General features: G+C 33.0%; 1 protein-coding gene across 2 annotated transcripts in view; it reads right to left on the bottom strand.

Moving 5' to 3' along the window:
- LOC106121663 (sortilin-related receptor-like) overlaps positions 1-12,651 on the bottom strand; it is a 26,366-nt gene extending 13,715 nt beyond the window's left edge. For both annotated transcript variants that reach the window (XM_013317394.1, XM_013317396.1), the window contains exons 1-7: positions 12,322-12,651; positions 11,542-11,796; positions 10,911-11,072; positions 10,267-10,512; positions 2,325-2,587; positions 1,636-1,823; positions 718-811 (exon numbers count right to left, since the gene is read on the bottom strand). In XM_013317394.1, the coding sequence (XP_013172848.1) occupies positions 718-811; positions 1,636-1,823; positions 2,325-2,587; positions 10,267-10,512; positions 10,911-11,072; positions 11,542-11,796; positions 12,322-12,573 (1,460 nt within the window). In that variant the 5' untranslated portion in view covers positions 12,574-12,651. The remainder of the gene's footprint in view (positions 1-717; positions 812-1,635; positions 1,824-2,324; positions 2,588-10,266; positions 10,513-10,910; positions 11,073-11,541; positions 11,797-12,321) is intronic.

Below are 12,651 nucleotides of genomic sequence, written 5' to 3'. Positions count from 1 at the left end.
TAATCGGTGTTATTAATTTTATAGTTTACAAAGCAATTTAGAATGTCGCTGTGAAGGAAACAAATAGAACAGTAACGATAAGGCAATGACACGCATTGCTAAGTCGACAATTATTGACTAACATAATTCTAAGTTGGCAAAAAATGCAAAGAAATTATAATACGTTTCAAACAAGACCTCAATCGCTATAAGTGCAGATTCTAATTAGAAGTAATAATATTATTATTAAAGTTAATCGACATCACAGGGGACTGAAGAGCTGGCAGTTACCTCGGACAAAGAGTTAGTATAGCTATACAAAGGGGGAAAGCTGCCAGTATCTTCGGAACCTTACCTATAGGGACTCCTTCTAATAATATAATATATTTCAGTTAATTATTCTTTTTTAATATTTTATTTAATAGAAAAAGATTTAAGACCTTTTTGTAATGAAGATTGCAACAAATTTATACCAGAAAGGGAAACAAACTTTACTTTGACGTTTTTATAATATTATTTCTAACTGAAGACAATATAATTAAAAATAAATTTAATAAAAAATTGTTTTACTGACCCTATCTTGTTAGATTTGATAACTATGACGTTACAATGTGGATACTAGAATTTATCTTTTCTTAATTATTGCCTATTATCTTAACTATCATTCCTAAATTATTATAATTTTTATATTTATTCCTAAATGAATAAAAAAAAGATATAAAAATAGAGTTAACTAACCTCGTGACTGGATACAGCTGGCTAAATTTCTGACACAGGTGTAGACTACAAGATTTCTCGCTGTCATTCGAGTCAATACAGCTGAGTGGCTTTCCTAGAAAAATATTGAATTTTTTTTATTACCATGATTTCTTAAAACCACTTATAATATACATCTCTCGAAGGTAATAGAAATAATCGGTTTTTAGGTAGGTATACTAGCGGTTGTCCGCGACTTGGTCAGGAATTAAAAAACTTAAAAAGTAGCATGTGTTCTTCTAAACTATGTTCTATATCTATGCCAAATTTCATCAAAATCCTTTGAATCTTTCTGGACATACCTTCTACCAAACATCCATCCATCTAAACTTTCACATTTATAATATTAGTAAGATTAATTCAAGATATTTAAATTGACATCCGATTATCATTGTTAAAGGGTCTGTTTGTCTGTATGTCTGTTAGTATAGTCTGGAATATATAATATCTCTTTGACTCAAAGCAATTATGATAGCACGCAATAAAAATGTCAATTATCTGGAGTGAAAATTCCTCCTCTCATACATAATAGGGGCGTATTCACAATTATTGATAAACATGATAGAATTTAATATTTCCTTGAAACATAATCACTGTTGACTGTATTTTTTTAAACAACGATCGTTTAATAACGTAACGTAACGTTTAACATAAATATAGAATACTAGCTATCGCCTGTGACTATATTCGCGAGGATTTAAAACAATCGTAATTAGTAGGCTTCTATGGAAAAAAAGATCAATGGACCTGTTCTAGAAATACGTTCTAATTCTAACAAACATCCATCCGTCCATCCATCCAAACATTCATATTTATAATATCAGTAAGATTTTGGACGAGGCAGTACTTCACAAGTATTTAGGTGTGATTTAATTAGATTAGATTAGGATTAAAAAATACCATTTTCGTCTTCCGCCGGTGGTTTAATCGGTGACCAGGTGACTCCGTGATCAAATGTGATGAGGGAGACAAGATGTTCGGGCTCTATGTCGGCGATCAGCGACTTTGAGTTGACCTTGGAAGCTATATAGATGCCTTTCAGACCTTCTACCCTGTACAGATCCGTGAAAGCATCGTCCGTTACGTCTCTAAAAGAAAAAAAAATATGTTAAAAACCTTAGCCTTGTTTTTCAAAACTACTGGAAATAATATTTCCCCGCAAGCGAAGTTATTATTGGATATCTTAATTAGATGAAACTTTTTTGATCATAATTCAATGAACTGGCCAATAAACATTTCTCAGTAATGCCAATCGCTTCCATGCGAGATTATTCCTCGAAACATAACACACTGTCCGTCTAAATTCGATTCATAAAACTTGTTATTAAGTTTGAATGATTGCATGAACCTCGAAACAGTTGATATGAATAACGAATATTAATTAAAGACACATTAAAAATAGTATTTAACCAAATCAATTTACGATGTTAAGTTTTAGCGATATTATGAAATGACTTGCAAGAATCAAATATTTATTCAATGCTACTGGGATTAGGACAAGATTATCCGATCCTCCGATGTTCGCATTTGTTGAAGCCATCAGTCAATGTTACTACGTTACTGCAAATGAGAATAAAAATTTAACTTACTCCAACCAACTATCCTTCCAGTTGCCCTGAGGGAAGTAGCACAGAACTTGCTCCAAGCTCAGCACGAAGTTGTACTGTGTGAAATTGTTGCTTATCTCTGACACGTACAAATTAGTTAAGTTTTCAGTGTGCATAACAGAGATGAAGATACGTTTGTCCGTCACATCCGCTATATGGAACTTCCTCCTGTCTAATTCCGTTTGGAACTCTGCCTTGTAGAATGGGCCTCGTTGATGAGAAATGTAGAGGTCGAACGTGTTATTCTGAAACAAAAAACAATCAATGAATTTGGAACTTGTACTAACAGATCGTCGCGGCGGTGGCGCAGGAGTTTATGCATTTGAATATTAATCTACAGGTCCTGGGTTCGAATTCCACCATGTACCAATGTATTTTTGGATTTTCGATTTACATATGGACATTTATCTGACGTTCTTACGGTGGAGGCAAACATCGTGATGCAACCTGCGCATATCTGAGAAGAAATTCAAAGATATGTGCGAAGTCAACCAACCCGCCCTAAGCCAACGTAGCTGATTATGGCTTAGGCACCCCTAACTTAGGGTAGGCTCCAAGCTCATCGATGGGGACGTATAGTGAGCTGATGATGATGACTAACACATATTATCATCCCTTATATTCACATGAAAAATTGCAATATTTGCATGTATCACGTTAAAGTATCGTGGCACTCGAGTTCTATGGTCAGCCATTGTTAAAAAAAATGGTAAGAATAATACAAAATGCGTTGTATAAAATTAATACCGCTCACGTCTGCCCTTGAATTCGACAAAAATCAAAACAGCGATGCTTTAATAAAAATACAGGACAGTAAAAATTATTATTCCACATCAAGAAAAGAATACAGACGAAAAGTTTTTTTTTCCTACTCCGATACTGATTTATGTAATAACCGTTTCAAATACATAATAAATACATATATAATCGTTAAAGAAACCTGCTGATGCAAAGGTTACTTACACTTATGTCTAAAGATTCACATTACACGTGTAACCAATACCTAAGAATATATTAATTAATAATTTATAGTAAAAGGAAAAATGCGGTGTAAAGCTTTAATGCGTTTAATATTATGGGAGTGTTAGTAATTATAAAATACTCAACATTCTCTAATCAAGAATACAACTTATAAGAATCCTGTTTGATAATACGACGTCAGTCATCGTCGTGGTCAGTCGTCAGTCGTCATCATACAGAGTCAGACGAATTTGACAAACAACGCAACATTTTGCCTTTTGTAAACGAAACACTAGTCTGTACAAAATCTATAAAAGACTAGCTGTTGCTCGCGACTCCTTCCGAGCGAAATTTAAAAAAAACTAATTAGTAGTAGTAGCAGTAGTTCTTCAAGATCGTGATAGATCTATGCCTTTTAGCGAGAGCAGCAGTTCTAGAGATACCTTTTAACATCCATCCATATAAACTTTCGCATTTATAATATTAGTAAGAAATAAGATTGTCACTATACAATTACAATGACTTATAAGTAGTTCGTTATCAGAAATCGTATATGTCCTTTGCTTCCACAAATTAGAACAAAAGCTCTATAGTTACACCTTAGATAGTCATGTGACCAGTATGTTCACACTTAGACGGTTAGCATTGATTTAACAAGGTGTTAATTTTAATTTAACGATTCCTATAACAGTATTTTATTCTTGTTTCATACAAATATGATCTTAAGATAAGGTTGAAGTCACTCAAGAGTACATAAATTGAATCTACATTGATCAATGGATAGAAAAACAACGGATAAGGTCTTCCTGGATAGAAACAGTCATTGTTCTATACATATCATTTAATTTATAACAGGGGAGCATAAAATTGAAAAGAGCATATTCGGGAATTCCCCGCTTGTTGTGTAACGATTTAACAACCAATGAGAATGCGCCTTTAAAGTTGCTAGCACGAAATGCGTTCATATTACTCTGTCCATTATTCCTAAAGATAAAAATATGAGAGTGTCGCAGAAGCACTTCTATGGGTAAAAATGTGTAACAACTTTCGAAAATGTTACGCAATGTTTTTGGCATTCTATCCTTTGTGCTTTAAAGAACATAATAATATTCTAGATTGCTTATCAAAATTTAAAATTTGAAAACGAGGTTATAGCTGTTTATATGCAAAAAGATTCAAGTCATGGTCAAATTGCAACATAAAATCATTTATACATAAACTAACTGACGCCCGCGACTTCGTCCGCGCGGAATTTAAAAAAAAACTATTGCTCGCGTAATGTTATATAGCATAAAGCCTTCCTCTATAATGGACTATACATCAAAAAAAGAATTCTCCAAATCCGACCTTTTTTTTTCAGAGGGGAATGCTTTATGCATACTCCGCGCCCCGGGGGGGACGCGGTAGTTATGTGGGATTCTCCTCCATAGCGGAGGCATACCCACTAAACCCCTCTGTTCCTCCAACGCATCTGGACGGGACCACGGGCACGCTTTCGCTCTCGTCCGCGGCCCCTCCAAATCCGACCAGTAGTTCCTGAGATTAGCGCGTTTAAACAAACAAACAAACAAACTCTTCCGATTTATAATAATAATTTATGCATAAATTTCAATTATCCTTGTAACTAGTAACCATGCATTCAATATAAAAAAGATAAAGTATTTATTTTTAAAGTATTCATCAAAGAAACAATGACGCATACCAATGATTAATGAATGTATTTCCTTTATTTCAACTGTTGGGTACAATAACATTTTCAATTTTATACATTTAATATATTTATACTAATATTATAAAAAGAAAAGATTTCATTGTTTGTGTTGAATATGCTCCGAATCTACTAAACCGAATTGAAAAATTATTTCAATGTTGGAAAGTTATACTATTCCCAGGTGACATCCCCATATTTTTTAACACGCGCTGACGAAGGCACCTACTAATAATTTATAAGGAAAACCACATTCCTTTACAAAGGCTCGCGTGACAACCTATTTTGTTACATTGTGTTTATCCATTTACTCAAAAAAAAAAAACTTAAACCAACGACAATATCACTTTCTTTTTTACATAATACCCTTATTCATAACTGTGTTACACTTTCTCCACGTCATTATTATAATACAGAAAGAAATATCGATAATTATACAACAGTCAGACATTATTTCCTGCGTCAAGTACGATAGTTGTTTGTAAAAAATAAAAGATAACACGTAATTAACGAGAAAAAATATCGCGTGATCTTAGAATATAAAGAATCGTTATTGATACGCCTCACGGAAATAATTTTATTTGGCCAAACAACCATTAACTAAATTAGGTCTTTGGTAAGGTACAAAACATATCTTTTTTACCCTAGAATTCCATTGCTACACTTGTATGTATTATACATATTACTATCCCTTTTATTCTCTTCGACAAAAGAGAGACTACAATATATTTTAATACAAGGGTCACTTCAGTTTAAATCTAGAGTTAAATTACAGACATACAGTTTATCACCATCGTCTTTTCCCAACGAGACCAAAAAAAACTTTTTTTTAACTTAGCAGTATTTAAATAAAAGAAATATTATTACTACAACTGATCACAACAAAGCTACAGTTGTTACGATATAGTAGGCTAAGAATTAAAAACGACCTTTGTTTTTAACGTTCGATAAAAGACGGGAAGTATGTGAAGGTTCTTTAACGTCTTGTAGAAAAGAAGAAACTTACAAAACTAATAAAAAATGAACTTTAAAATAGTAAACTGAAATAAAAACGGCTAAACACTCACGTATATTCGTCCGGTGAGTGTTTAGCCGTTTTTATATCAGTTTAGTATAATGTCTCACGAAAGTTTAAATAATTTAATAGCAAACCTTTCAAATAGCTTACGTTTTAGTACGTCATATTCGAATGTTTACTATTTAAAAAAAACGTATACCTATACTAAAAGCTACGGTACGTCATGCCGCAGTGGCGTCGCCACCCCAACGCGTCACAAATTTACATTGTAATTAAAATAATTTTAATATTTTTAATAACTATCTCTTATAAAATATATAAATTCATACATTTATGACGTAAAAAGTTGCGACCGTATTTATAATTAGCGATTGGAAATTCTATGACCTTGTTTACATTCGTGTTTGTACTTGACTAAAAATAATTATGTGTTTTTTTTAGATACCTATAATGCTCAAACACTTTGTGACCAGACGGTGGTACATACTAAATAATACGGAAAAAATAAATATTAAGGTTAAGGAAAAATTCGATTGAAATCGTACTAATATTATAAATGCGAATGTTTAGATGGATGGATGGTTGAAGGTATCAGCAGAACGGCTGATCGAATCTCGATAAATTTGGCATAGATCTAAAACATAGTCTGGAAGGTCACATAAGCAACAGGTAGTAAATAATAATTATGTAATTTAAAACATAGACTATAACGTCACAACACAGAACTTGAGCTTCAAACGACTCTGTCAGTAATTGTATCAGCAGTCCTGTTAGCGAAATTAGCATTGAGAGTGACGCCTGTCTTGTACTCATCTGCTGGTATTTTAACCAATTTACACTGAATTCTTTATACCTACGTACATTAACCAGCTGTGAATCACACTTTAACCACAAATATTAGCCATTATAATCGTAGAGTTCCACTGGACTCCAACTTGTATTATTACATATTGTTATCCCTTTCATTCTTGTTAACAAAACAGAGATGATAATATGTTTCAATTTAAGTATCACGGTCGTAGAATTCTACTGTATTACATTATCTTTTACTCAGATATTTATAAATATTACATTTTAAATTGTCTAAATTCTACGCTTCTTGTTTATTTTGTTTACCAAAAATCTACTTAGCGATTCAACTTACCGTCTAAAGGTCAATTGTGTTAAGCCAATGTCAGTTCTTAATGAGTTTTGAATGAGTTTCTGTTTGGCCAGTAATTAGTAACAAAAGTAAAAGTGCAACTTCTTAAATTTCACAATATCAAATAAAGGGTGTTAGAGATATTTTATTGATTGTATCGCTCTTTTTTACTATCGTAATATTCTTTCTAATCTAATAGAATAATTAAAAAGGGTCTTGACAGACGGACGGACGGACAACAAAGTGATCCTATAGGGGTTTAGTTTTTTTACTATGAGGTACGGAACCCTAAAAACTTTCACCATACATTTCCATACATTTACTTTTACTTAAAACCATAACTATGTGAAGGCAGGAAGTGTACATAGGTATAAACTTATCAAACTACAATTAAGCAGCAACTGTACCCGTAACTAGAGTTACTATTTACATTACCATAAACAATGTTTGTCATAACACTGAGTGTCAGATGTGGGTCGTTATATTTGCTTTTCGCCGAACTTAATTAAGTTCTCAAACACACACACCCGCCAAAGCGAAACGGAAGCAAGACAAAACAAAACTTTTGTGGTACCGACAAGAGGGAACAAAGAGCGCTACGAAAATTTCTTGCAGAGTAGGGGTAAACGAATACTGTTTTTTTTTATAATCAGACTCGTATATGTGGTCTAGTCAATCTGGTGTGGTCTAGATAGTCAACAGCAAAGATGTCCCCCACACAAACTAAATGCATCGGTCCCTCACTGCATATATAGGACACGCAATGACTCGAGATCAAATCCGGTGTATCACACGCATTGAGCGACACTAAAATGTGTTTTAAAAGACTTGCTATCGCCCGCGATTCCGTCCACGAGTTATTGAAAAAACCTTAATTGGCAGTCAATATGTTCTACAGCTATGGCAAATTTGAGCGAGGTCCATACAGTCATTTTAGAGATACCTTCAACATCTATCCGTCCATTCAAACATTCGCATTTATAATATTAGTAAGAAGTAAAATAACAAAAGATAAATTCATATAGAATGTATTAATCATTGTTTGCCTACCGTGATTTGAGTTGTCGATGTCGAGTAATACATTTATATTATTAAGTTTTAATGACATTAATAGAAGCGCCAAAAACCTAATAGTTTAGGTTATGGACCTCTGATCACGTGGTCCTCGGTTCCCCTCTCGGCTAGTGTCGTAAACTACGCCCTAACACAAGTTTAATTCGGAGTGGTTTACAATAATAAATTACAAATAATCAGATCATATTTTTTACTATAATAAGTTTATAAAATGATCGCGCAATATTGTTTTTGTATGGATAGCCTACAATAACCTCTAATATAATTAAGGCCAAATGTTTTTACCTTTAATGACGTGTGATAATTTGTTACTTCGCGATAAAACATAATTAATCAATCGCTATCACGAAGTCTTAATTTATAACGTTAATATTAAACGTAAGCTTACATCAAAATTAAATTTTGAATGCTTACTTTTTATAATTATTTTTGTATAGAATTACAGCGTTAGTTTAGAGCCCTAACTTAGGGCCAGGTTGGACAATAAGCCTAGGGCGCTGGACAGAAAGGTTTGCGAGTTACAGTCTCACATAACCCTGTTAGCCCCACCCGTACCATCGCCACGGTAAAATAAGAGGGAGCCGTACTCACAATCTGATAAATTAATTTACAAACCGGTATATTTGCTTTTATTTAATTTTAGTACATTATTAATCATCCTGTAGCATGGATAACATATACGAAATTTATACTCAACAAAATGATAACGCTACCACTTTCGTATATAACATCAAAACAATAACAAAGAAAGTATCCTGAGTCACATGGACGTTATCGGACAAGTATAGTAGATAATAATAAAATAAAAAAATCTCCCTTTCCAAAGTGTACGAACGTCAGACGATTTGATAACGAAATAAGATTACGCGCGTGTTTGTTCACCTATGTACGGCTTCATAGCAAATAGAACTACAAACATGTTGGTTTATTTATTATTTTGTATATAAAAAATTTATGTGGCGTACAAGGAACATAAAGCCATTTACATATACCGCACATGACTAACCTTTATCCTTAATCTAATTTCAACCTTTTTTTTAAATTACGAAAAATCGTTTTAGTACAATTCTAATCTAACAATAAATATTCATAGCTTATGCTATCATTGATCTTTGCGTTACAATCCAATGTTTCACAAGGAACACCTCAAGCCAACAATGAACTGGTTTTAGTCATAAAAAAGGTTAACCCATAAAATAATTCCAAGGAATTATAAAAAATAGTCAACCTAACCTACCAATAAAACATCTGTATTGTATCTTACTAAAATATTATATATACGAATATTTGGATGGATCGATCGATGGATGTTTATTTGAAGATATCTCGTGAAAGGTTGTATGGATCTCGCTGAACTTAGATGTAGAACATAATCTGGAAGACCCCGTATACTAAGTTTTTTTTAATTCCGAGCGGACGGAGTCACGGGCGACAGCTAGTAATAAAATACATATGAGTACACTCTTGGATAGTTGTACAGCCGTACTAAATCCACTTGCAGCGAGGAAGTGCTTTGTCAAGTGAATAATGCGGAGCGAGATTGCCCCACTCTTGACATGCATGCTCCTTTTAAGTGCTTGCTACATACGGATCATTGTTCGACGTCCTTTTGAATTATTTCAACGTTGTTATTTAATGGACTATTGATATAAGATAACTAAGTTTACTTTCGTCTGCGTAAACAACCCGTTATAAGAAATTAATTAATTTTTCGGTCGGAACAGTCAATGTACATTTAACATTGAATTAAATTTTTATACTTTTTTGAATATGCATAATATCTTAGTATAAAAAATAAATGCAAATGTTTAAATGTATGGATAGATAGATAAATCGAAGTTTGTTTGAAGGTATCTTCAGAACGGCTTTATGGATCTCGCTGAAATTTGGCATAGATGTAGAACATATCTGAAAGAACACAACATAGGCTACTAATTGACTTTTTAATTTTGCGCGGACAGAGTCGCGGGCGACAGCTAGTGTGTTATAAAAATAAAGATAACAAAAACAAAAAAATACTTACATCTTTTTGCCGCATAGCAAACATATAATCTCCTTTGATCTGGAACTCCTTGGCATCGGCAAATAAGACTTTAGCATTGATCATATCCTCAGGGTCACTGACACTGAGTACAGTACTGCTGCGATTTGGTTCCCAGCGCTCTAAGTAGAACATCTTTGGAAAACCAGGTCCAGAAGACCAGTAGAATGTTTTCACATAGCTCTGGATGAGAGTGAATGTCTTGCCACCATTGAAAGTCATGTATAGCTAAAATATATAATAAATAATTAATATTGAACATATTATATCAAATTAGTAAAATACTGACGAAGGGCAATATTAAGAGCATCTGAAATTGATTTGCCTGTATGTGTAAGTTGGGGGAAATGTGCAAGGATCACTCTAGCCGTTGGTTTCTAAGACCAAAAACTGTATAAAACTTATAATCATTCTTGTCATATCTATGACAAAAAAAAAGTAAACAATAAACTTTAAACAAAAGATTTCAGTCTTGGAAACCCACAGCAAATGAGTCATAGTTGGATGATCACAAGTTGTATTGTTGTTGTAATATTGAAAATAAATGAAAGTATACATTAAGCTATTGTGAATGGAAAGTTTTTTGTATATAATGTACAAAACACCAACATTATAATGATACTAACCATACGATTACGGCCAACTTTATCCAAAACAACAAATCTTTTGGGATTATCTTCATCGAATAACAACTCGCTGGGATGAAATGTTAGCTCCGATCTGTGTATATTTTGACCATTATCATCTGTATAGTATAATCTCTTATTGATTGAATCAACAAAAACACACTGGAACAAAGGAAATTAAATCATTATATTGTAAAATTATTAATAAAAACTAGTAACATATAATAAAGTCTAGGGAAGGTTTAAAAGGTGAGAAAAATTCAAATAATTGCCGGGAATTAATTAAGTTTTTTTTTAATCCACACGGATGGAGTCGCAGGTGACAGCTAGTTTGTAACAAAAATATCAAAGCTTTGTGTTACATTTTCTCTTACATAAAAACACACATTAAAAAAGTGATAACTTAATTTTTGAATTGAATATCTGTATAACTTCAGCACAACACTAAAGAATACATATCAAGTACCAAGGCTACTAAAAATAGAGCACTCAGATTTAATTGGCTTTAGTCAGCTGTTCAGAGGTCATTGAACTACTTAACTTAGTATTGATAAGTATAATTCTATTATTAAGTTAAGAATCTATAAAAAAAACATCTTTATTCTATAAATAATTTAAACTATTAACTTACAAACTCTGGATGTTTTGGATGGTTGTAGAACCTGTCAAGCTGTGCATATCCACTATTTGGTGTATCATCCAATCTGAAGCTCTCGGTCTTATTAACAATTGTCTGGCCATAATTGTAAGAGATGAAGAGAGCTGATGGTGACAATGTTCCATTACTCCTTGGACTAGAGTCTCTTGCTAAGCAAATAATGACCTTAGACCCTTCGCCTACCCAGTGTACCATCAACTGCTGGTGACTGTCATTTAGATGGGTTGTCTGTTACAAAAAATATGCTCAAGTTATAAATCAATTTAATAATGTAAAAATAATATGTTGAGAGTGATTTAAACTTTTTATTCACTAATTTAGACTTTTATTATTGTTTTATACAGATGAAGTGAACCCTTTGACTCTGTGACACTTGGGGCAAGAAGATGAATCAAATGACACTACTGTCCAAAATAGGCATAGTAATTCAGACTATCACATAAAAATTTACAAACTTATTAACATACATGAATAAGAAAAAACTTAAATATTATATACGCGTGAAAAACATAATTCTCTTGCCAGTCTGGTATAATAAGAAAGAAACAAAGTTTATCTTTGTTATTCAACAAAGACATATACTGCTTAATCATTATGAATCAAAAATAGAAGAAAGGGAACAATTTACCTACGAAACGTCAAAAGACATTTATAGTTTAGAATGAAACAAATCGTAGTCACGATTGAGGCGACAAGACGAAATAACAAAGGGGAGAATGATTCTCGGCAGTTAATAAGGAAATGGTGCATTACCCATGTACTTATATTTTTCTCGAGAGCCGGTGCCGGGGTCGTTGGCGCTTCGCGTTTTTTCCTTTCAAAATGTGAACCATCTCCGACTGTATCGAATTTATTTATTATGAATAATTTCCCGGAACCCTCAAACGGTTCTTGTGCCACGTATAATGATTTTTCCCAAGTTTCATATTCGTGTGAAGACACAACACACGGAATGAAATACAGCAATGCTACGAAACTGATTCGACGTCTTATGACTGTAAACATTTTGTCATCACTGCAATGAATTCACAAACCCATCCGATCATACACGTAAACTGAATAAAACTGCGCTGTAATTTTTAA

Source organism: Papilio xuthus, unplaced genomic scaffold, assembly GCF_000836235.2.
Source record: "Papilio xuthus unplaced genomic scaffold, Pxut_1.1 DF826938.1, whole genome shotgun sequence".
Classification (NCBI taxonomy): Eukaryota; Metazoa; Arthropoda; class Insecta; order Lepidoptera; family Papilionidae; genus Papilio; species Papilio xuthus.
The sequence above is the reverse complement of the archived record's forward strand: the minus strand, read 5'-3'. Positions and strand labels throughout refer to the sequence as shown.